Here is a 24,030-nt window from a genome sequence, read left to right as displayed (position 1 = left end):
TGCCAGGCTCTTTTGCCGGCACTTGCGATCTCGGATCGTGCTGCAGCAGGCCCCTCCCCTTTAAGAAGGGGAGGAAGGCCTGCAGTACCGCAGCGCGCCATGCCGCAGCGTGTGGCGCTGCAGCACGTTGCGCTGCGATTTTCAGTTGCAGCGCCCCAAGAGGGATGCGGGGTGCCTCGAGCAGCGCCCCGCTTCCGTTTGGGGCGCTGAAACTGAATTTCTCGCTGGCGCTCGCGGCTCCTTCCGGGGCGGTACTTCTGGCGCCCAGGCGAGACTGGCGCCCCGAATGGGGTGCCACCGAATTTCTAGGCCATATTTTCTGAGCCTTAGAATCATGACAACTGTTTTGTTCAGTGCACCAGTTCTAGTTTGCAAATGATACAAAAATTGGCCATGTGGTTGATAGTGAGGGAGATAGCTGTAGACTGCAGGAAAATATCAATGGATTGGTCAGGTGGGCAGAAAAGTGGCAAATGGAATTCAATCCGGAGAAGTGTGAGGTAATGCATTTGGGGAGGGCTAACAAGGCAAGGGAATACACAATAAATGGTCGGATACTGAGAAATGTGGAGGAACAGTGGGACCTTGGCATGCATGTCCACAGATCCCTGAAGGTAGCAGGACAGGTAGATAAGGTGGTTAAGAAGGCATACGGGATACTTTACTTAGCTGAGGCATAGAATATAAGAGCAGAGAGGTTATGCTAGAACTGTATAAAACACTAGTTAGGCCACAGCTAGAGTACTGCGTACAGTTCTGGTCACCACATTACAGGAAAGATGTGATTGCACTAAAGAGGGTACAGAGGAGATTTATGAGGATGTTGCCTAGACTGGAGAATTTTAGCTGTGAGGAAAGATTGGATAGGCTGGGATTGTTTTCATTGGAACAGAGGAGGCTGAGGGGAGACTTAATTGAGGTGTATAAAATTATGCGGGCCATAGATAGAGTGGATAGGTAGCGCCTATTTCCCTTAGCAGAGGGGTCAATAACCAGGTGGCATAGATTTAAAGTAATTGGTAGGATTAGAGGGGAGCTGAGAACTTTTTTCACTCAGAGGGTGGTGGGGATCTGGAACTCACTGCCTGAGAGAGTGGTAGAGGCAAAAACCCTCATAACATTTAAAAAGTACTTGGATATGCACTTGAGGTGCCGTAAACTGCAAGGCTATGGACCAAGAGCTGGAAAGTGGGATTAGGCTGGATAGCTCTTTTTCGACCGGCGCGGACACAATGGGCTGAATGGCCTCCTTCTGTGCCATAAGTTTCTATGATTCTCTGATTCTAAACTAGAAAATTCTGGTCAGGCACTAATTACAGGGTCCTAGCCCAATTATTATAATCAACCCATATAACAATAAGTCATTACCATTGATTTGGGTACCCAATGGAAAATGGCAGAAGACAGGTAATATCATCAATAAATTGGGCAACACTGTTTCTAGCCTCTGAGAAATATTCCCATCGGCATTACATAAATGCACTATCGGCACTATATAAATGCAAGTCTTTTTCTTTTACGCTGTTGCTTGCAATTGTTTAAGCCGATTCTTCTGTTCTAACTTGTAATTAATTCTGAATATCGTTCAACTTGTGTGCAAGTGAGGTGAATGTTGGAACATATTGCAATGCTTGTTCACTTCATTTTAGAGACCAAATGTGAACTGGTGATTTCCAGACATTTTTCTCACTAGTCTCCTGTAGGTGTGATCTGATGGAGGCATTTTTACACGCAGAAATAAGGAAAGATCCATGTATAGAGTCCAGTGGTTCAGCTGGTTTATCACAGCTGGCCATTTCTTTTCCATTTGATGTTCAGTTTCTCACCCTATTGATAAACTTGACTGTTGGTCTCGGGCAATAAGACAAATGTAAAAGTACAAATAAAAAAAATACAAATGCTATAATCTGAAAGAAAAATAGAAATGCACAACCAACCCAACTTTGTCTTTTATGGATACTGATCATCTGCTTAAGCATTTTCAGCATTTCAGTATAAATTCATAAGTATATCTTTACAAAATACAAAATCAATAACGTTTCATACACAACTACCGTACTTACCAATCGATGAATGTAATTACTTGTATAAGATACTGTAAATCTAACCATGATATTTGTTATTGCCCCATAGATAAACATGCAGATAGCAAATTAAAAGATTAAGCATAGAAAAGAATGGAAAATTAAAAGATACAGTATCTACCATTAATATCTATCACAATCCAATATTCTTAAAATTAGTATCATGAGTCATGTACAAAACAAAAATTAATCTTTTATCCTAAAGCGTAGCTGACAGTTTTTGGTATTCCATCATCCAAGGTGTTGATAGCCACACCCATTTCTTTTGGCCCATCCTGTGCCAGATTGAAACATTCCTACTGCACCCTACCAATATGTGTCTCAAAACTACTCCTTGCTTAGCCATCCCATGTGTAGCTCCATCGCTTAGAGTCATAGGCCTAGAAATTGGGTATAGCCCCGCTTGGGGCGGTAGAATTGGCGCTGCGCAAATTTTATAGCCAGACACAATTTATCGCCACTTTGCGCGATATTGGGTTGCAGTGCCCCTAAAGGTGATTGCGGCGCAAAATCAGGCATTACACGGGGCTCCTAAGGCGCTAACTCGGCGGCGCTACTCAATATCGGCGCGGGTGGGCGCAGCGCAGGTGCTGTCAATAATCGATGACCACGAGACTTTCAGGCACCGGCCAGCTCTTAAAGGGGTGGGTCAGTAAGGATCAGCAGCCACACTCTGCGACTTGTAGGCCTCAAAATCGGCGCTGGGCATTCTGTGGCGTTACAAACTTTGAGAAGATGGAGAGGGTGAGGCAGAGAGCGGAGCGCTTTACCAATGGGGCATTGGATGCTTTGGTGGGCGCAGTGGAGCGCCGGCGAGCTGTGCTGTACCCCGACAATGGCAGGAGGCCTAATCAGAAGGAATACCACAGAGCTTGGTGGGAAGTTTCTCAAAAGGTCAACTCCGACAGCATGGTGACCAGGAGCCTTGTGCAATGCAGGAAGAAATTCAACGACCTCACTCGGGTCATCAGGGTGAGTGGTGTTTCGGCAATCTTCTTCATCCCTCCATCTGCACCTGACTTTATGGCCAGAGGGTGCGCGATGCCCCATTGGCCATCTGTCAGCAAGCACCCATGGCCCTTTCTGGGAACACACATGCACATTCAACTCAAGGCATCATGTAAGGGCTAGTCCACCATGTGGGGCATGAGATGACAACTCAGGGCATGATGTAAGGGCTATTCTACCATGGGGGGCATGAGATGACAGCTCAGGGCATCATGCTTCATCACTTCCCGTCCTTTCTCCTGCAGGCCAAGCTGGCCAGGAATCGCAAAGAGCAGCTTCGGACCGGAGGAGGACCTCCTCGCCTCCAGACCCTCACGGACCTCGAGGAGAGAGTTCACCAGATTGTTGGAGGCCGGATGACTGGACCTGTCACCACTGGAGCTGCCGACCCCATTGTGCACAGCGATGGTAAGGTCATCACCTTTTTGATCTGTCTCCTTCCACTTGTTCCCCCCACTAGCATGCTTTTCACTCTGGACCCATGTCATAGCATTGCAGCAATCTTGCATCCCTTGCTGCCACCCTGTCCTTTCGCTAAAGCCACCCTTCAACCTCCCTGCTTTCAGATGCTGCATCACCAGCTCGGGAGATGGGGCCTCAAGCTGCCAGCGCCACTGACTCTGGAGGCGACCAGCAGGAGGAAGCCGGAACATCCGTGCCAGCCTCAGGCGAGCCAGCCCATCTGGAGACTGGGGATAGTACTTCCCTGGAGGGGAGCGGGGGGGTGGCTCTGATGAGGAACCAGTTCTAGGAACCAGCGGGCTGCAGCAACGTAACGGGGGTAGGGAAGCTCGGGGGCCGTCTCCCCGGAGGGCGAGTCAGGCCACGATGACTGCTGCACAGAGCGCGGAAGAGGTGCGGTCCCTCGCTGAAATGAGCGCCCAGGCTCGGCTCAGGCACACTGAGCTGATGGCTGCGCTGGCAAGGATGCCTGAATCCGTCGAGTCACTGGCAAGGAGTGTCCAAGACTTCGGGGCAGCACAGGAAGGAGTGCGCAGGACTTTGGGGCAGCACTGGAAAGGACTGTCCAGGACTTCGGGGCATCACTGGAAAGGACTGTCCACGGCTTCGGGGCAGCACTGGAAAGGACTGTCCAGGGCTTCACCGAAGCAGTGGAAAGGATTGTCCCGGCCTTCAGCGAAGCACTGGAAAGGACTGTCCAGGGCTTCACCGAAGCACAGGCACCTGCCATGCAAGTACTGAGTGCTGCCACGCAGTCACTCGCTGGCCTCATGCAGACGCAGATTGAGGCCACGCGAGCACTGACTGCTGCCACCCTCGATGGATCAGGCAGGATTACCCGGGGCCCTTGCAGCACCACAGCAGGCTGTCAATCTGTGGACCAGCCGATTGGGGCGCATGCTGCGGTGCTGCCCCGTCAGAGTGCCAGTGTGTCGGTTGAGCACGGAGCAGGTGTCTGCTCTCAGGATGTCAGCATTCCTGATGCCACCACTGGGACGTCTCCACTGCAGCTGCCACCACCTGCAGGACAGACTGCTTCCACCCATGCACGGTTGGAGCAGTCAGCACCCGGGCCCTCCAAGCCCAGAGGTCGTCCACGCCGTCCCTCAGGGGCTTCTGCGCTTTCGGACACTCGGCAGGCGTCCCCCAGCCTTGATGCAGCCACTGGGGTCCAATTACGGAGGAGCTGCAGGGAGGGAAGGGGCCAATCTTGTAAGAGAAGTAGATCACCATCAAGGGGTAAAGAGTAGAGGGAGCTGCTGAGACGTCTTATTTGTTGAATTCAAGGCCGTATACACCTGCTGTGAATGTTAGTTATGTTTTGGGTAGTCTGGCGGGTTTGCAAGACAGTTATGTGTTATTTCATTAGTTATGCTTTCGGTTGCCATTGCTTTGTCATGTTGGAAGGAAGCACATTTTTGAAAATAAAGAAAAGGTTTTATTTACAATGGCCATCTATACTATTTGCAATCATTCTGGCCTTCATAGGCTTTGGGTGACCCGGACGGTTCTCTCCCAATGACACCAAGCATTCCGTCAGAGGGGCCTAGAACCGACCCCTTATGAACCTCTGACGGATGGCCCTTCCAGTTTCTGGAACCCTCCCGTCTTCCTCCTCCTCCTCCTCTTCCTCCGCCTCTTCCTCCTCTGCTGGTCCTTCAAGGTCGGCTGGCATTGGCTGGGTGCATTGGATGGCGAGGTTGTGGAGCATGCAGCAGACAACGACGACGTGGGCGACTCGCTCCGGCGAGTACTGCAGGGCGCCCCCCGAATGGTCGAGACAGCGGAACCGCTGCTTGAGCACACCGATTGTGTGCTCCACAATGTTCTGCGTCGCCTGATGGCTGGCGTTGTACTGCTCCTCTGCCGGGGTGCTGGGCGAGCGGAGCGGGGTCATAAGCCAGGGGCACAGAGGATAGCCCTTGTCTCCGAGAAGCCAGCCTCGTGGGTGAGCCGGGGCCTCGAAAAGGTCTGCCACTGAGGTCTGTCGCAGGATGAAAGCGTCGTGGCTGCTGCCAGGGTATTGTGCGTTGACCGCGAGGATCAGCTGCCAGTGGTCACAGACCAGCTGTATATTGAGGGAGTGGAACCCCTTGCGGTTGCGGAACTCCTCGGGATTATGTACAGGCGCGCGCAAAGCCACGTGCGTACAGTCAATGGTGCCCTGCACCATGGGGAAGTCAGCTATTGCCGCAAAGCCCTGTGCGCGCTCCCGCTGCTTCTCAGGTGTCAAAGGGAATGAGATGTATTGCCGCCTCTTATATAGAGCATCTGTAACTTGGCGGATGCAGCAATGCACCGTAAACTGGGAAATGTTAGCAATGTCCCCAGTTGCTGCCTGAAACGAGCCGCTGGCAAAGAAATTCAGGGCTACAGTAACCTTTACGGCCACCGTATCTTCGGCTGCAAATCGTCCTGAAGCAGGTGGCACAGCTCAGTCACCACCTCCTTGTGGAATCGCAGCCTTCTGACATACTGCTCCTCCGACATGTTGTGGTAGGAGAACTGCTGCCTGAAAACCCTCGCCGTGTAAGGTCTGCAGTGGCGACGTCTGTTGGCCCTCCCTCGTCTGGCCACTCCTGGCCCTCTCTCCCTCCGTCTCTGTGCCCTCTCAGCATGGTCGACCAGCAGGACGTTCCCCTCCAGAGCAGCCCCCATAATAAGAGCGAACAAGGTAAAGGTTGTAATGTCTCACCAGCAGCAAGGTAATGTTCATAGGGCTGACGGTCCTCTGGCACCGCTGGCTGAATGGCAATAGGGCTCTCCCACTGCAGCTCTGCAACTCTCTGAAACCAACCAACAAGTTGCGCTCTCAAAATGGCTGACGCTTTGATAACAGTGCAGTCCCCTTTAAAGAGTGCCCCCCCTAGCCCGAGAGTGCCTGGGGAACGATCCAGTGAGCTGTCACTATTAGCGCCAGGTGGAACGGAGGCGGGTGCCACTCAATTTCCGGTCCGGGGTGCCAAAGAGGCGTTGCACACTGAAATGACGTCATGATCAGCCTGCGCCCGCGAGCGGACGCTATGAGTTTGCGCCGGCGCTAGATGCATGCTCAATATGGGGCGAGGCGCTAGGCTCCCTGCGCTCGCCCGGAAATAGGCTAGCGCCCCACTTCTCGGCCTCTTTAGGCGTTAATCGGTGGCGCAACCAACCGAATTTCTCCCCCATTGAGTCATAACGGCACAGAAGGAGGCCATTCGGCCCATCGAGTCCATGCCAGCTCTCTGTAGAGCAATCCAGTCAGTTCCATTCCCCCGCTCTATCCCCGTAGCGCTGCAAGTTTATTTCCCTCAAGTGCCTATCCAGTCTCCCCTCGAAAACATTTGAGTGTCTCCGCTTCCACCACTTCCGTTGGCAGCAAGTTCCAGGTCCTCACCACTCGCTGCGTAAATAAGCTTTTCCTCACATTCCCCCTGTATCTCTTACCTAAAACCTTAAATCTGTGTCCCCTAGTCCTTGTACCATCAACTAGTGGGAACAGCCTTTCCCCATCTAGCCTATCCAAACCCGTCATAATCTTGTACACCTCTATCAAATCACCCCTCAACCTCCTTTGCTCTAATGAAAACAAATCCAGCTTCTCCAAGCTGTCCTTGTAGCTAAGATCCCCCATCCCCGGAACCATTCTGGTAAATCTCCTCTACATCCTCTCAAGAGCCTTCACATCCTTCCTAAAGTGTGGTGACCAGAACTGGACACAATACTCCAGTTGTGGCCTAACCAGCACTTTATAAAGGTTCAGCATAACTTCTCTACTTTTGTATTCAATACCTCTATTTATAAAACCCAAGATCCCATATGCTTTGCTAACCACTCTCTCAATATGTCCTGCCACCTTCAGGGACTTATTCACATTAACTCTTCCTACCTCTTCCTGTTCCTTCTGCCAAAATGCATCACCTCACACTTCTCTGTATTAAATTCCATCTGCCACTTGTCTGCCCATTCTACTAGCCTTTCTATGTCCTGCTGCAGTCGATTGGTATCATCCTCACTGTTTGCCACACCCCCAAGTCTGGTGTCATCGGCAAATTTAGAAATTCTACTTTTTATTCCAATGTCCAGGTCATTTATATATATCAAAAAAAGCAGTGGCCCCAGCACTGACCCTTGGGGAACACCACTGTCTACCGTCTCCAGTCTGAAAAACAGCCATTTACCACAACGCGCTGTTTTCTGTCCTTAAGCCAATTCCTTATCCAAGCTGCCACTGACCTACCTATTCCATGAGCCTCAATTTTGTTAATCAGCCTTCTATGTGGTACTTTGTCAAATGCCTTCCGAAAATCCATGTAGACAACATCCATTGCATTCCCTTCATCAATCCTCCCTGCTACTTCATCAAAAAATTCAATTAGATTAGTCAAACATGACCTGCCTTTTATAAATCCATGTTAGTTCTCCTTAATTAGCTTAAACCTTTCCAAGTGCCTGTTAATTTTTTCCTTGATTATTGTTTCTAAAACTTTACCCACCACTGATGTTAAACTGAGAGAAAGCTTCTCTCACGAGCCTCAAATGCTTCCCCGTCCTTTCACCCACTTCTTGGCTTTTGTCTTTTATTCCACTGTGGTTGTCTGCTGTTTCCACTCAACCTTGCCTCATGTTGATGAGGATTGAAAGTGTTATGTGGTGAGGCCATCCCAAGTATAAGTGAAGGGAGCAGATTGCTTTCAGTAAGAATGCCAGGATAGCTGTGCTGCAGCAGTGATGGAATGAAAGCTTGATTCGCTGTGCAATGAAGTTAAAATAGAAGTCTGAGGCAAATAGGGAGCAGTTACATGGTGAAGATAGTGAGATTACCGGAGTAGGGAAGATTGAACCTATGTGTGTTTCTAAGATGCTATTCTGTACAATTGTTATTTATTTATTAAGGTTCCTTTAATTTACAGAAGTGCACATTTTTTCTCTCATTTCAGAGTGGTTAGAAAACTTAGTTTTCTTGAACCTGAGTAACAACAAGCTAACAACTTTGCCTGAAGAAATATACAGGTAGAAGAATTACCATTCCATTATATTGTTACAGTAGTAGCTCTTAAGCTGCCACATCAAGTAAAAACTGTTTATCACCACAGTTGCCTCCCCATCTATCCTAAAGGTGAAGACTGTGGCTGGGCTACAGTTCTGCAGGTATTGCCCGCCTTCCAGTACCTCGCCTATTCTTCATGTGTGTTCCCAGATAGTGAGTGTTGGCAATTGTTCAACATTGGCAGTAGCATCACAGGCAAGCCTATTCCTTTCCACACCTGACGTCCTCACATGGCCACTTTCCAGCAGTTGACATTGGATAGTAATCCGGAGCGGGAGCCCTGAGTGGATTGTGCTTTTCCCATCTCCAGTCCCGGGTACTGAGATCAGTAATGACACACCAATTGCTGCCCTGGATTAGCTAACTCAGCACCTACTGGAAACTAAACCTGAGACTTTCTGGCTTACATGGCTCAGTACCCATACCATGCTGTGTATGTGCACACTAAATAATAGGGATGTCTAAACAGTGTATGTTTAACCAATTCTTGAATCTCTATTAAGTAGTTCATAATAATTAGGAGCTCTTGACATTAACTTATTAACTTTCAAAAAGTCTGAAACTTTTTGGATTAATGCACCAACATTGTCAAGCAGCTCATAGGAACATAGAAATGTACAGGACAGGGAAAGACCATTTCATTCCACCTAGCTGGTCCCAAGTGTTATTCATAAATAAATAGACGTTTTCATTATGAACAGCTAGCTTGAGCTAGTCATTTATTCAGCCATGTGGACTAGTGTACAGGCATCCATCTTGACTACTGCCTTGTGGGTAGCCCACTAATAAACATACAGCTCCACCTAGTGTACCATTCTAGAATGACATGTTACTGATCATTACATCCCCCTTCCTTAGAGGTTAAACAAAATCAATATCAATCAATCATAACGACATAAACATCTTCACAACAGTCAACACATTTTCAAAGCTTTACTTTATGAACTCTAAGCTTTTCATTCTTTTATTATAGTTTTCTTTGTGCTCAAAGATTAAGTCTATCAGGCTTTTTTACTTCACGTGTGGATCTTCTCAGCACAGGTAAGTCTGATGTGTTTTCATGAGAGCCTGTATGTGTGTTTGTGTTAGATTGTTCTGGTGGTGAGTGACAAGATTCAGTTGCGGCATTGTCATCGATTTGCTCTTGGATAGTTTCTTGTGTTTTCAGGAGGGAACGGCGGTTCCTCCTGAGAATCTGTCCTTCCTCAGTTCTAACGGTGTATGACCTTGGTCCTACTTCCTCAAGAACTGTAGCTTTCCTGTTCCATGCATTTGGATCCTCAATCCTGACAACATCATCCCTTGTCAATGGTTTCAGAGTTGTGGATGACTTGTCATAGTGTGATTTCTGTTTCAGCTTTAACAGTTGAAGTCTCTGTCTCAGTTCCTTACTCTGCTTTTCTTTTGCACAGCAGGGTAGCGTGGTGCACAACTTGCGACCCATTAGGAGTTCAGCAGGTGAAGAACCACAGTCTAAAGGGGAGGCTCAGTAGCTCAGCAGGGCGAGATAAGGATCAGACTTGCTTTCTGTTGCTTTCTTCAGTAGCTGTTTGAGAACTTGAACACCTTTCTCTGCCTTACCATTCGACTGAGCATACAGAGGACTGGATGTGATGTGTTGAAAGTCATAATGTGCTGCAAACTGTTGCCACTCCTTACAGTTGAAGCACGGACCATTGTCGCTAACGGCAATCCTGGGAATTCCATGTCTGGCGAAGATGGATTTAACATGCATTATGACACTGCTTGCTGATGTGCTTGAGAGCAGCGCCATCTCAGGATAGTTAGAATAGTAGTCAATCACTATTAGATAGTCTTTACCATTCAAATGAAAGAGGCCCATACCAACCTTTTGCCATGGTGCTGTTGGTAAGTCAGCTACTATCATTGGTTCCTTTGCTTGTTTGTTTTGGTGTTTCTGACATGTCTCACATATGCCTATCATGTTCTCAATGTCCTTATTTATGCCAGGCCAATAAACAGTGTCTCTTGCTCTCCTTTTGCATTTTTCAATTCCAAGGTGTCCCTCATGAATCCTTTTGAGCATGTCTTGACGTAGAGCCTGTGGAATGACTATTCTGTTCTGTTTTAGTAATAGTCCACTTGCGACACTTAACTCTGACCTGATGTGATAGTACTTTTGACAGGAACCTTTTGGCCAACCATGATGAATGTTCTCTATTACTGTTTGTAACACTGTGGCCTAGAAATTGAGTTTGCGCTGCGCCAGGGCTTTAGCGCCGGAAGTTAGCGCCGGCGCTAATTCCCTTTGCGCGCGCCAAAAATTCAGCAGCGCGCGCCCAAACGGCTGCCGGCGCTACTGAAGGGTTTTAGCGCCTGAAAACTGGCGCAACGCGCCGCATTGCGGCGCTATTCCGGCGCTGCGGCGCCCGCTGCGGTGCGGCAGGCTCGGGAAGTGCAGCCCTCCTCCTTCCGTTAAGGAGGAGCTGCCTGCACCCGGCCGCGGCCCGCGCAAATCTCTGCAAAAATGAGCCCGGCACCTCGGACAAGTGCCGGGCTTGCATCTGTTCCGGTGGGGGGGGAGAAGTCCGGGGAGGGAGCTGCGGGCAGGCGGCCGGCGGTAAAGCGGCCGGCCGCCGCGCCTCCTTAAAGCGCCGGCGCAGACTCCGGCAACACTCGTTTGCCGGAGTCTTAGTTGCGGCTGCCACTGGCGAGGCGGCCGCAACTGAATTTCGGCTTGGGGCCAGGTTACCACGGCAACCGGGACGCTGCGCACACCGATGACGTCATCGGGGCTGGCGCAGCGCTACCGGTCTACCGCCGCGGAAGGGCCCCAGGCAATTTAGGAACCGGCGCCAATTGCAGCGCTAGGCCCTCTAGCGCCGCAAAATCGGCGCTAAGGGCACTGAATTTCTAGGCCTGTATATTTTACTGTTTCTTCTGCTATTTGCTTTGATTTTGTGTCTGACATGGGCAGCGCAGTGACCATACTCACATGAACATCCACGTCTTCCTCAGTAGAGCTCACATGACTCATTGTGGGTGCTTGCGATAGTGCATCTGCTAACACTATGTGTTTGCCTGGTGTGTAGATCAGTTCAAAGTCATATCTTTGCAGCTTCATCATGAGTCGTTGAATCCTTGGAGACATCTCATTCAGGTTTTTTTTTATGATGGCAACCAGTGGGCAGTGGTCTGTCTCAACTGTGAAGGTGGGAAGTCCATATATGTAGCCATGGAACTTTTCTAGTCCAACTACCAAGCCTAGACATTCCTTTTCAATCTGGGCGTATCGACACTCAGAATCAGTCATAGACCTGGAGGCATAGGCAACAGGCTTCCAATCTTCACCCTCTGCTTGTAGCAAGACCGCGCCTAGGCCATCTTTTGATGCATCCGTTGACACTTTGATTCTCTTTGTTGGGTCAAAGAAGGTGAGTACAGGTGTGGTTGTCAGCACTGTTTTGAGGTTCATCCACTCTTGTTCATGTCTTTCTGTCCATGCAAACTCATTTGTTTTATGTAGCAGGTCTCGCAGACAGGCTGTCTTGGCTGACAAGTTAGGAATGAACTTTCCAATGAAGTTTATCATCCCCATGATGCATAGCACTCCTTTTTTATCAGTGGGTCGGGGCATTTTGAGTATGGTGTTTACTTTTTCCATATCTGGCTCTATTCCTTTACCAGACAGATTATCTCCTAGGAAAGTGACTTCCTGGACGCCAAACTGACACTTGGCTTTGTTGAGCTTCAGTCCATTCCGGCATATGCTCTGTAGCACTTTAGTCAGTCTCTCATTGTGTTCTTTCAGTGTGAAGCCCCAGATGATGATGTCATCAACATAGACCCGAACTCCTTCCAGACCTTCAATTATGTGTTCCATCGCTCTATGCAAGATTTCAGATGCAGATATTATCCCGAAAGGCATTCTGAGGAAACAATACCTGCCAAATGGTGTGTTGAAGGTACAGTATTTGGTGCTCTCTTCATCCAGTTTTAGTTGCCAAAATTCTTGTGAGGCATCGAGCTTTGTGAAGTATCTGGCACCTGACATTTCACTGGTGATTTCTTCTCGCTTGGGAATCTGGTAGTGTTCACGTTTTATGTTTGCATTTAAGTCCTTTGGATCCATGCATACTCTTAGATCATTGTTCTTTTTCTTTACACATACCATGGAGTTAACCCAGTCTGTTGGCTCTTCGACTTTCCTGATGACTCCTAGTGTGGTTATTCTGTCCAGTACTTTCTTGAGCCGGTCACGCAGGGGTGCTGGAACTCTCCGTGGAGCATGTACCACTGGCTGAGCATCCTCCTTTAGCTGGATCTTGTAAGTGAATGGTAGAACTCCAAATCCTTTGAACACATCCTGGAAATTACTCACTACCAGAATCCATTGAGTCACCTGGTCTGCTTATGGCACAGTTTATACGGTAGACTCTCTTGACCAGTTCTAAGTCCTCACAAGCTTTGTCACCTAGTAGTGAATCAAGTCCTTCAGCCACAACAGAAAACATGAGATGATGCACTTTGTCTTTGACTGTCACTAAGTGTGCATACACCTAAGCTATCTATTTTCTGTCCATTATAGTTCTTCAGTAGTACTGACTTTTTCTGTATTTTGGGCTTTTCTTTCATATTTTTAATGTCACTCATACTGATTAAATTTGCTTTTGCCCCAGTGTCTAGTTTCAATGTAACTAATGCTCCATTTACCTGCAGTGACATCATCCATTTGTCCTCTTTTACTGCATTAACTTTATGTTCAGCATTGTCCATTCCTGAGGGCTGCACATTTTCTGTATCCTTTTCGATATTGTCACATGACACCATTCCTACAAAAAATGTCTCACTTAAATCAGTGTCCTCAATCACATTGACTTGTTGCCCTTTCTTTGTTTTTACTTTTGAAAAGCATTGTTTGGCAAAGTGATTCTTTCCATTACATTTTGTGCACATTTTCCCAAACGCTGGACATTGTCTTGACTGGTGCTGGTAACCACAGCGTTTACAATTAAAAATTCCATCCTCCGATTGCTTTGCATTTCTGTTCTGCCCATGTTTCTTCCCCTCGTAGGACACAGCACTGACAGCAGCACAGTCGCATCATTATTAATTTCACTGAAAGTCTTTGCGTGCTGCCGAGCTAGCTCACTGGCATGGCATATTTTCACAGCATCCTCCAATGTTAGTTCGGTTTCTCTCAACAAACGTTCCCTGACTTTTTTATCATGAATACCAAACACAATCTGGTCACGAATCATGGATGATTTCAGTTCAGAGAAATTACATGTCTGTGCTTTCAGTTTCAGATCGGTCACAAAGCTATCAAAAATCTAATTTTGCTGCTGTGTCCGTGAACGGAACACGTACCTCTCATAGGTCTCGTTCTTTTTGGGATAACAATGTGTATCAAACATCTTCAGCACATCGTCCATTTTTTCTCTCTCCTCCTCTTGATCAAATACAAACGTATTAAATACCTCTATCGCCTGCGGGCCTGCAACTGTGAGCAGTAATGCTATTTTCCTTGCATCTGGCATCGTACCGAACCCGATGGCAGCAATATAGAGTTCGAATTGTTGTTTGAAAGTCCGCAAATTGCAGTCGACATTCCCCGTGAGTTTCAAACCCTCCGGTGGCTTCAAATTCTCCATGTCGCGTTCCACCTAGTGTACCATTCTAGAATGACATGTTACTGATCATTACACCAAGGGTCATAAACAGATCACACAGTTCATGCGTAAGTGATCTCCTATGTGTGCAATACATTGCCTGCCACTGACATCGGTTAGCTCGGCATTGTTGAGTTTCTTGATACATCAGTTAAAAGGTTGATTATTCCTTAATTTTTTTTAAAATGCCTCCTTTGTATTGTAATTTGGTTACTATTAGATTAGATGTAAGGCATATCAGTCTATATAGTCCCCTGTAGTGGATACCTTTTGAGTCTGTTATTGTTTGAAAATGCAGTGGAGCACACTTAAAAGGTCAGCATCATGTCAATAAGTTCGTTAGAAAAGTTATTTCCCTCTATTTACAAAAAGAAAAATCCTAGGGAGAGCTGTTAAATTAGATCCAGTTTAAGATCAATTTTTCTCAGGTAAATAAGGTCTGATCTGTAGAGGGCACCACTGTACCGCTGTAAATAATGAATTCCACATTTTTGTTTTGCAGGCTGGAGGAGCTCAAGTATCTCAATGTGAACAACAACCAACTGGAGAGCATTCCAAGCAAACTTTGTCTACTGCAACGGCTTTGTGAGCTACATTTAGCAAACAATAAACTCAAATCACTTCCACATGAGATTGGATATTTGTCTAATCTCAGGAAGCTTTCTGTGCCAAGAAACCAAATCCTGGAGCTTCCAGAAGTAAGTTCTTATGATAGAGCATTTTCCAGGGTATTGGTTTTATATATAAATGCCATTAATTTCAACAGAGATTCTCATGATCATCAGCCGTAACCTCAGTGGAAGATCTGTGGAAACCCCAGTGAAATGACGTAAACGCCGGTTTTCGTGGATCTTCCACTGAAGTTACATCAGACAACTGGGACAACTTCGATGGAAATTCTACCCCATTATATACATATACAGAGAGAAATAACTTGCATTTATGTAATACAATAGCAAAATACTGCGGATGCTGGAAATCTGAAATAACAGAAAATGCTGGCTTAAAACCTGTTACCTCTCTAACTTTTTCCAGTTCTGACGAAGGGTCACAGACCTGAAACGTTAACTCTGTTTCTCCATGGATGCTGCCTGGCCTGCTGAGTGTTGCCAGCATTTTCTGTTATTTGCATTTATAAAATGTCTTATCTCAACCCCTGGAAGTCCCAAAGTGCTCTACAATCAATGGATTACTTTTGAAGTCTGGGTACTTGATATGTAGGTAAACATGGCAAACATTTTTGTGCACAGGAAGTCCAAAAAGATGTAATGAGTTGACTGTCCAGATAACCTGGTTTTAGTGGGTTTTTTGAGGGAGGGATGTTGGCCAGCGCATGGGAGAACTCTCAACTCTTCTTCAAACAACGTCATAGAATATCATTCCTTTCGGCTGAGCAGGCAGACAGGACCTTGAATTAACATCTCATTTGAAAACTGGCACCTCTCGACAATGCAGCACTCCCGAGTGTTTTTCCGAGTGGCAGGCAGTGACTAGTGGGGTACCACAGGGATCGGTCCTTGGACCCCAGCTATTCACTATATATATTAATGATCTAGACAAGGGAACTAGATGTAATATCTCCAAATTTGCAGATGATACCAAGCTGGGTGGGCGTGTGTGCTGTGAGGAGGATGCCGAGAAACTCCAGTATGATTTGGACAGATTGGGTGATTGGGCAGAAGCATGGCAGATGCAATATAACGTGGATAAATGCGATTTTATCCACTTTGGTGTCAAAAACAGGAAGGCAGATTATTATCTGAATGGCAATAGATTGGGAGAAAGGGAAGTGCAACGAGACCTGGGTGTCCTTGTGCACCAGTCGCTGAAGGTAAGCATGCAGGTGCAGCAGGCGGTTAAGAAGGCAAATGGTATGTTGGCCTTCATAGCGAGAGGGTTTGAGTACAGGAACAAGGATGTCTTGCTGCAGTTGTGCAGGGCCTTGGTGAGACCACATCTTGAGTATTGTGTGCAGTTTTGGTCGCCTTATCTGAGGAAGGATATTCTTGCCATGGAAGGAGTTCAGCGAAGATTCACCAGGCTGATACCTGGGATGGCAGGAATGACGTATGAGGAGAGATTGGGTCGATTGGGCTTGTACTCGCTGGAGTTTAGAAGAATGAGAGGGGATCTCATTGAAACTTATAAAATTCTGGCAGGACTGGACAGACTAGATGCAGGGAGGATGTTCCCGATGGTCGGGGAATCCAGAACCAGGGGTCACAGTCTAAGGATAAGGGGTATGCCAATTAGGACAGAAATGAGGATGAGTTTCTTCACCCAGAGAGTGGTGAACCTGTGGAATTCTCTACCACACAAGGCAGTGGAGGCCAATTCATTAAATATATTCAAGAAGGAGTTGGACAAATTTCTTAAGGCTAAAGGGTTCAAGGGGTATGGGGAGAAAGCAGGGACCGGGTACTGAACTTGGATGATCAGCCATGATCGCATTGAATGGCGGAGCAGGCTCGAGGGGCCGAATGGCCTACTCCTGCTCCTATCTTCTATGTTTCTAATGCAGCACTCCCTCAGTACTGTCCGTCTAAGCTATATGCTCAAGTCTGCAGTGGGGCTTGAATCTTCAATCTTCTGACTCGGGTGAGAGTGCTACCAACTGAATCAAGTTATTAATTAATATATATAATTTGATGTGCGCTGTCAGCCCAAAATGATAGGCATGTTAAGAATCTGCACATAACCAAATAAGCTGTCCCATAGCTAAAAATCAGAGTGAAATTGCTTACTAACAAAGTATTTGGCTCACTTGTGAAAACTGCTGTTAGCAATTTATTCCAGACTGCGATGGATTGGTAAAGAAAGCTGTTCCACAGATAGTTGGAATTTGTTGTTGTCTCGGTTAGAGGGCTAAGATGACCTTTATGATCAACCCTGGTATTATAACTTAATTGTTTGCAGGAGGGAACAACCTACTTATATAACAGCAATGTCACTGAGCCAAAAAAGCAATACTCAGGAGTTTTTAGTGGAACACATAGTGGATTCAACATTTTGGTGTCATAGTAAATAGGGATATTCTTAAATTATTTACTGTGTAATTGAGGGTGATCAACATATCTGTATGGCGTCCCATTTAAAAAAAAAAAACAAGAAATGTCTATTTCATAATAGAATTTAAGAAAAAGCAGGGATGGGAAAAGGCCATTAAGCCCAAAGATGCTTATTGCTCTAGTATATTAATACTCCCATCATGGCATCTAATTGTATTTTGAATAACTCCAACATTTTTGTCTATTATTACCTTGCTTGTTAGATTATTCTTAACATTTATCAGTCCTTGTTTTTCCTGATATCTGATCTAAATTTACTTTTCATTTATATACTCTGGTGTTACTTCCTTAGGATATTTTGAAGTCATAATTGTGCTTTACCTTATCTATATTCTTCAATATTTTATGTATGTTAGTGAGGTCCCCCTTATCCACATTCATTCTAGACTGCAAAGCTCAAGGTTCTCTAATCTTACTTCCTAGCTGATCCCTTTTATTCTTGAGCTCAGTTTTGTTCCACATTTCTTTAACCGTTAGTTTTTTTTAAGTATATATATTTTTGTGGTGTGGTGCGGTGACCAAAACTAAACACTGTACTTAAGTGCGGTTTCATCACTGCATTGTGAAGCTTTGGCACACCTTCTGTAGACCTCTGTTCGAGCTATGTATCATAGCATAATATTTTTTTAAATTGCTTTGCCACATTGTCTTGGCAATTAGTGTAATGTGTCTGCTATTACTCCCAGCTCTCTTTTTCCAAGGTTCCTTGTGCTAATTCAGTCCCATTCATTGTATACTTAATTATCATATTTTTTCAAACTATGTGTAATTGTTTTATATTCATCAGTGTTAAAGTTCATTTTGTTATGTGTTTGTCTGATTGTCCAAGTACTGACTTTTGCACGACTCCATTTAATATCTCCCCTGGGCTCAACATTATAAGGTAGATTTTATAAATTTGCACCTTGGCTCGGAGCTTTAATGGATGGAAAATCATACAGGGGTACTGACCTCCACACATGAATTTCCGATTATCCCATCACGTCAAGCTCTGCGCTGGGAGCAAAAATTCATAAAATCTACGCTCATAGCTCTGCTGAATACTCTGCTTTAAAAGCAGTTTTAACAACCCCTTGTTCTACCTTAGATTTTTGTGGCTTTTAGTTTAATTATAATTTTTTAGCTAGAATTTTATCAAAAGCTTTCTGGAAATCTAAATGAATTATATCATAGGAAGTGTCACCATCTATTTTATTGCAACATTCTCAAAGAAATCAAGGGGATTTGTTAGCCAGGATTTTCTACTTGTAAACCATACTGGTTGTTTCTTAAAATATTGCTATATCCCTCCAGCCTGACCCTTAGAACAGGTTCCATTGCTTTACCTGTTACTGATTTTTATATTCAATCGAACTACTTTTGAAGTGTAGTCACTGTTATGCAGGCAAACATGGCAGCCAATTTATGCACAGCAGAATCCCACAAATAGCAATTGGATGAATGACCAATGATATGACTTTTTTGTTTGTAGTTGTGCCATGGAATATTTTATACCCATTTGAAGAGGCACACTGTGCCCCAGTTTAATGTCTCATCGAAAAAACAGCACCTCTGTCATTTCAGTACTCCCTCAGTCCTGCGGTGACATGTCAACCTAGATTGCTTGACCCATAACCTTCTGATTCAGAGGTGTGAATGCTATCAACTGAGCTAAGCTGAGACTTGCACACTACTGGTGCTTGGGCAGTACCCTGACTTATACCAGGCCTGTGCTACCTCATGTGGGACTCTTGGATGTTGACACTGGATGCAAGCAGAAAAAAATTAATATATTGGACACCTAGGATATCAAGTTGGCTGATACTTTGCAAGCTGCCCTGTGTAGGTCCTTCCACTGAAGGCAGATGTCCACTGTATAACAGATATGGATAACAGCTGCTGGAAGGTGTTACTTGAAGGCTGGATATGAAAATATGCACTCATATATTCAAGGCTCTGGGCTGCAGACATGAACGTGGCTGTTACTGGAATGCTGCACCTCTGACTGGTAAATCCACTGTTCAATGGTATACAGTATGGTTAGGAATGATACTGTTCACCATGCCACTCATTAAGTTCCTTCTATCTGCTATGTGCCCGATGAGGGCGCAAATCCATGCTTGCCAGTTAGCTAATGACCAACTGTGGTCGAATAGCCTCCTATTCGATATCGATTAAAAGAAGAGTTCGGCCACTGGACTCGATAGAGATAGGTTTATTAACCTACCTAACTTAAATATTACTACCATTTATAAACAATACACTAAAACATAAATGTCACTACCAATTGCAAGCAATGGTTAACATATATAGGTATAAACAGTACAACCTCAATATCTGTGTCTAGCATGTAAAATTGATCAGACTTCCTCCTATCAATGGTTACATAAGAAATAGGAGCAGGAATAGGCCATTTGGCCCCTTGAGCCTGCTCCGCCATTCAATAAGATCATGGCTGATCTTCTACCTCAACTCCACTTTCCTGCACTATCCTCATTTTTTGAAATTTGTTTGTGGGATGTGGGCAAGGCCAGCATTTATTGCCCATCACTAAGTGCCCTCGAGAAGGTGGTGTTGAGCCACCTTCTTGAACCGCTGCAGCCCGTGTGGTGAAGGTACTCCCACAGTGCTGTTAGGGAGGGAGTTCCAGGATTTTGACCCAGCGACGATGAAGGATCGACGATATACTTCTAAGTCAGGATGGTGTGTGACTTGGAGGGGAACTTGGAGGTGGTGGTGTTCCCATGCACCTGCTGCCCTTGTCCTAGGTGGAAGAGGTCGCGGGATTGGGGGGTGCTGCCGAAGAAGCTTTGGCGAGTTGCTGCAGTGCATCTTGTAGATGGTACACACTGCAGCCACGGTACGCTGGTGGTGGAGGGAGTGAATGTTTAAGGTGGTGGATGGGGTGCCAATCAAGCGGGCTGCTTTGTCCTGGATGGTGTCGAGCTTCTTGAGTGTTGTTGGAGCTGCACTCATCCAAGCAAGTGGAGAGTATTCCATCACACTTCTTACTTGTGCATTGTAGATGGTGGAAAATCTTTGAGGAATCAGGAGGTGAGACACTCGCCGCAGAATATCTAGCCTTTGACCTGCTCTTGTTGCCACAGTATTTATGTGGCTGGTCCAGTAAAGTTTCTGGTCAATGGTGACCCCTAGGATGTTGATGGTGGATTTGGCGATGGTAATACCATTGAATGTCAAGGGGAGGTGGTTAGACTCTCGCTTGTTGGAGATAGTCATTGCCTGGCACTTCTGTGGCGCAAATATTACCTGCCACGTATCAGCCCAAGCCTGAACGTCACCCAGGTCTTGTTGCATGCTTGTTCATTATCTGAGGAGTTGTGAATGGTGCTGAACATTGTGCAGTCATCAGCGAACATCCCCATTTCTGACCTTATGTTAGAGGGAAGGTCATTGATGAAACAGCTGAAGATGGTTGGGCCTAGGACACTGCCCTGAGGAACTCCTGCTGCGATGTCCTAGGTCTGTGATGATTGACCTTCAACCACCACAACCATCTTCCTTTGTGCTAGGTATGACTCCAGCCAGTGGAGCATTTTCGCCCTGATTCCCATTGACTTCAGTTTTACTAGGGCTCCTTGTTGCCATACTTGGTCAAATGCTGCCTTGATGTCAAGGGCAGTCACTCTCGCCTCACCTCTGGAATTCGGCTCCTTTGTCCATGTTTGGACCAAGGCTGTAATGAGGTCAGGAGCTGAGTGGTCTTGGCGGAACCCAAACTGGGCATCAGAGAGCAGGCTAGTGGTGAGTAAGTGCCGCTTGATAGCACTGTCGATGACACCTTCCATCACTTTGCTGATGATTGAGAGTAGACCAATGGGGCGGTAATTGGCTGGGTTGGATTTGTCTTGCTTTTTGTGGACAGGACTTACCTGGGCAGTTTTCCAAATTGTCGGATAGATGCCAGTGTTGTAGCTGTACTGGAACAGCTTGGCTAGAGGCGCGGCTAGTTCTGGAGCACAAGTCTTCAGCACGATAGCCGGGATGTTGTCGGGGCCCATAGCCTTTGCTGTATCCAGTGCGCTCAGCCGTTTCTTGATATCACGTGAGTGAATCAAATTGGCTTCTGTGTTGGTAGGGACTTCAGGATTAGGCTAACATGGATCAGCCACTCGGTGTTTCTGGCTGAAGATGGTTGCAAATACTTTAGCCTTGCCTTTTGCACCATGTGCTGGGCTCCACCATCATTGAGGATGGGGATATTCATGGAACCTCCTACTCCCAGTAGTTGTTTAATGGTCCACCACCATTCACGACTGGATGTGGCAGGACTGCAGAGCTTTGATCTGATCCGGTGATTGTGGGATCGCTTAGACCTGTCTATTGCATGCTGCTTTTGCTTTTTAGCATGCATGTAGTCCTGTGTTGCAGCTTCCCCAGGTTGGCACTTCATTTGTAGGTACGCCTGATGCTGCTCCTGGCATGCTCTTCTACACTCCTTATCAAACCAGGGTTGGCCCTGGCTTGATGGTAATGGTAGAGTAAGGGATATGCCGGGCTATGAGGTTACAGATTGTGGTGGAATACAATTCTGCTGCTGATAATGGTCCACAGCGCTTCATGGATGCCCAGTTTTGAGCTGCTAGATCTGTTCTGAATCTATCCCATTTAGCATGGTGGTAGTGCCACACAACACGATGGAGGGTGTCATCAGTGTGAAGACGGGACTTTGTCTCCACAATGACTGTGCGGTGGTCACTGCTACTAATACGGTCATGGACACATGCATCTGCGACAGGTAGATTGGTGAAGACTAGGTCAAGTAGATTTTTTCCTTGTGTTGGTTTTCTCACCACCTGTCACAGGCCCAGACTGGCAGTCATGTCCTTCAGGACTCGGCCAGCTCGGTCAGCAGTGGTGCTACCAAGCCACTCTGGGTGATGGACATTGAAGTCCCCCACCCAGAGTACATTCTGTGCCCTTGATACTCTCAGTGCTTCCTCCAAGTGGTGTTCAACATGGAGGAGCACTGATTCATCAACTGAGGGAGGGCGGTAGGTGGTAAACAGCAGGAGCTTTCTTTGCCCATGCTTGACCTGAAGCCATGAGACTTCATGGGGTCCGGAGTCAATGTTGAGGACTCCCAGGGCCACTCCTTCCCGACTGTATACCACTGTGCCGCCACCCCTGGTGGGTCTGTCCTGCTGGTGAACATACCCTGGGATGGCGATGGAGGTGTTTGGGACATTGGTTGAAAGGAATGACTCTGTGAGTATGACTATGTCAGGCTGTTGCTTGACTAGTCTGTGGGACAGCTCTCCCAATTTTGGTACCAGTCCCCAGATGTTGGTGAGTACTTTGCAGGTTCGACTGGGCTGGGTGTGCCATTGCCGTGTCTGTAGCTGGTGCCGAGGTTGATGCCGGGTGGTCCATCTGCTTTCATTCTTTTTATTGTTTCTCGTAGCAGTTTGTTACAACTGAGAGGCTTGCTAGGCCATTTCAGAGGGCAGTTAAGAGTCAACCATATTGCTGTGGTTCTGGAGTCACATATAGGCCAGACCAGGTAAGGACGGTAGATTTCCTTCCCTAAAGGACATTAGTGAACCAGATGGGTTTTTACGACAATCTGATAGTTTCATGGTTACCATTACTGATACTGGTAATTATTCCAGATTTATTTAATTAACTGAATTTAAATTCCCCAGTTGCCGTGGTCGGATTTGAACTCACTTCTCTGGATCATTAGTCCAGGCCTTTGGATTACTAGCCCAGTGACATTACCACTATGCTGCCATTCCCTATATCCCTTGATTTCCTTAATATTCAAAAATCTATCGATCTCTGTCTTGAATATACTCAACGACTGAGCCTCCACAGCCCTCTGGCGTAGAGAATTCCAAAGATTCACTACCCTCTGAGCAGGGAGACAGAGGAAAGGGAAACGAGGATAAAAGCAAAAGATAGGAAGGAGAAAAACAAAAGTGGCAGTCAGAGAAATCAACGGTTTAAATCAAACGTGGCCACAGTAAATATTAATTCTAATAGGTCTAAGAGCGTTAAAAAAACAAGCCTGAAGGCTTTGTGTCTTAATGCGAGGAGCATTTGTAATAAGGTGGATGAATTGGCTGCGCAAATAGAGGTAAACGAATACGATTTGGTTGGGATTACGGAAACGTGGCTCAAGGATGGCCAAGACTGGGAACTCAACATCCAGGGGTATTCGATATTCAGGAAAGATAGGCAAAAAGGAAAGGGAGGTGGGGTAGCATTACTGGTTAAAGAAGGGATTAACATAATTGTAATGAAGGATATTAGCTCTGATGATGTGGAATCTGTATGGGTAGAATTGAGAAGTACTAAGGGGGAAAAAACTTTAGTGGGAGTGGTATATAGACCTCCAAACAGTAAGGCGGAGGTTGGGGATGGCATTAAAAGGGAAATTAAAGAAGCGTGCAATAAGGGCACAGCAGTCATCATGGGTGACGTTAATCTACATATAGATTGGGCCAACCAAATTAGTAACAATACTGTGGAGGAGGAATTCCTGGAGTGTTTACGGGATGGTTTCCTGGACCAATATGTCGAGGAACCAACCAGAGATCAGGCCATCTTAGACTGGGTATTATGTAACAAGAAAGGATTAATTAGCAATCTTGTTGTACGAGGCCCCTTGGGTCGGAGCGATCATAATATGATCGAATTCTTCATTAAGATGGAGAATGAAGTAGTTGACTCAGAGACTAGGATCCTCAATTTAAATAAAGGAAACTACGATGGTCTGAGGAGCGAGTTGGGTAGGATTGATT

At 46.3% G+C, this 24,030-nt stretch overlaps 1 protein-coding gene across 4 annotated transcripts in view; it reads left to right on the top strand.

The window, feature by feature from the left end:
* Positions 1-387: 387 nt before the first annotated feature.
* The window catches only part of lrrc69 (leucine rich repeat containing 69), a 93,914-nt gene continuing 70,271 nt past the window's right edge, over positions 388-24,030 (top strand). For all 4 annotated transcript variants that reach the window (XM_085992682.1, XM_085992683.1, XM_085992680.1 and 1 more), the window contains exons 1-3: positions 388-3,500; positions 8,474-8,546; positions 14,719-14,914. In XM_085992682.1, the coding sequence (XP_085848808.1) occupies positions 3,287-3,500; positions 8,474-8,546; positions 14,719-14,914 (483 nt within the window). In that variant the 5' untranslated portion in view covers positions 388-3,286. The remainder of the gene's footprint in view (positions 3,501-8,473; positions 8,547-14,718; positions 14,915-24,030) is intronic.

This window comes from Somniosus microcephalus, chromosome 7 (assembly GCF_052327205.1).
Source record: "Somniosus microcephalus isolate GS21.2 chromosome 7, FLI_Smic_1.0, whole genome shotgun sequence".
Classification (NCBI taxonomy): Eukaryota; Metazoa; Chordata; class Chondrichthyes; order Squaliformes; family Somniosidae; genus Somniosus; species Somniosus microcephalus.
The sequence above is the reverse complement of the archived record's forward strand: the minus strand, read 5'-3'. Positions and strand labels throughout refer to the sequence as shown.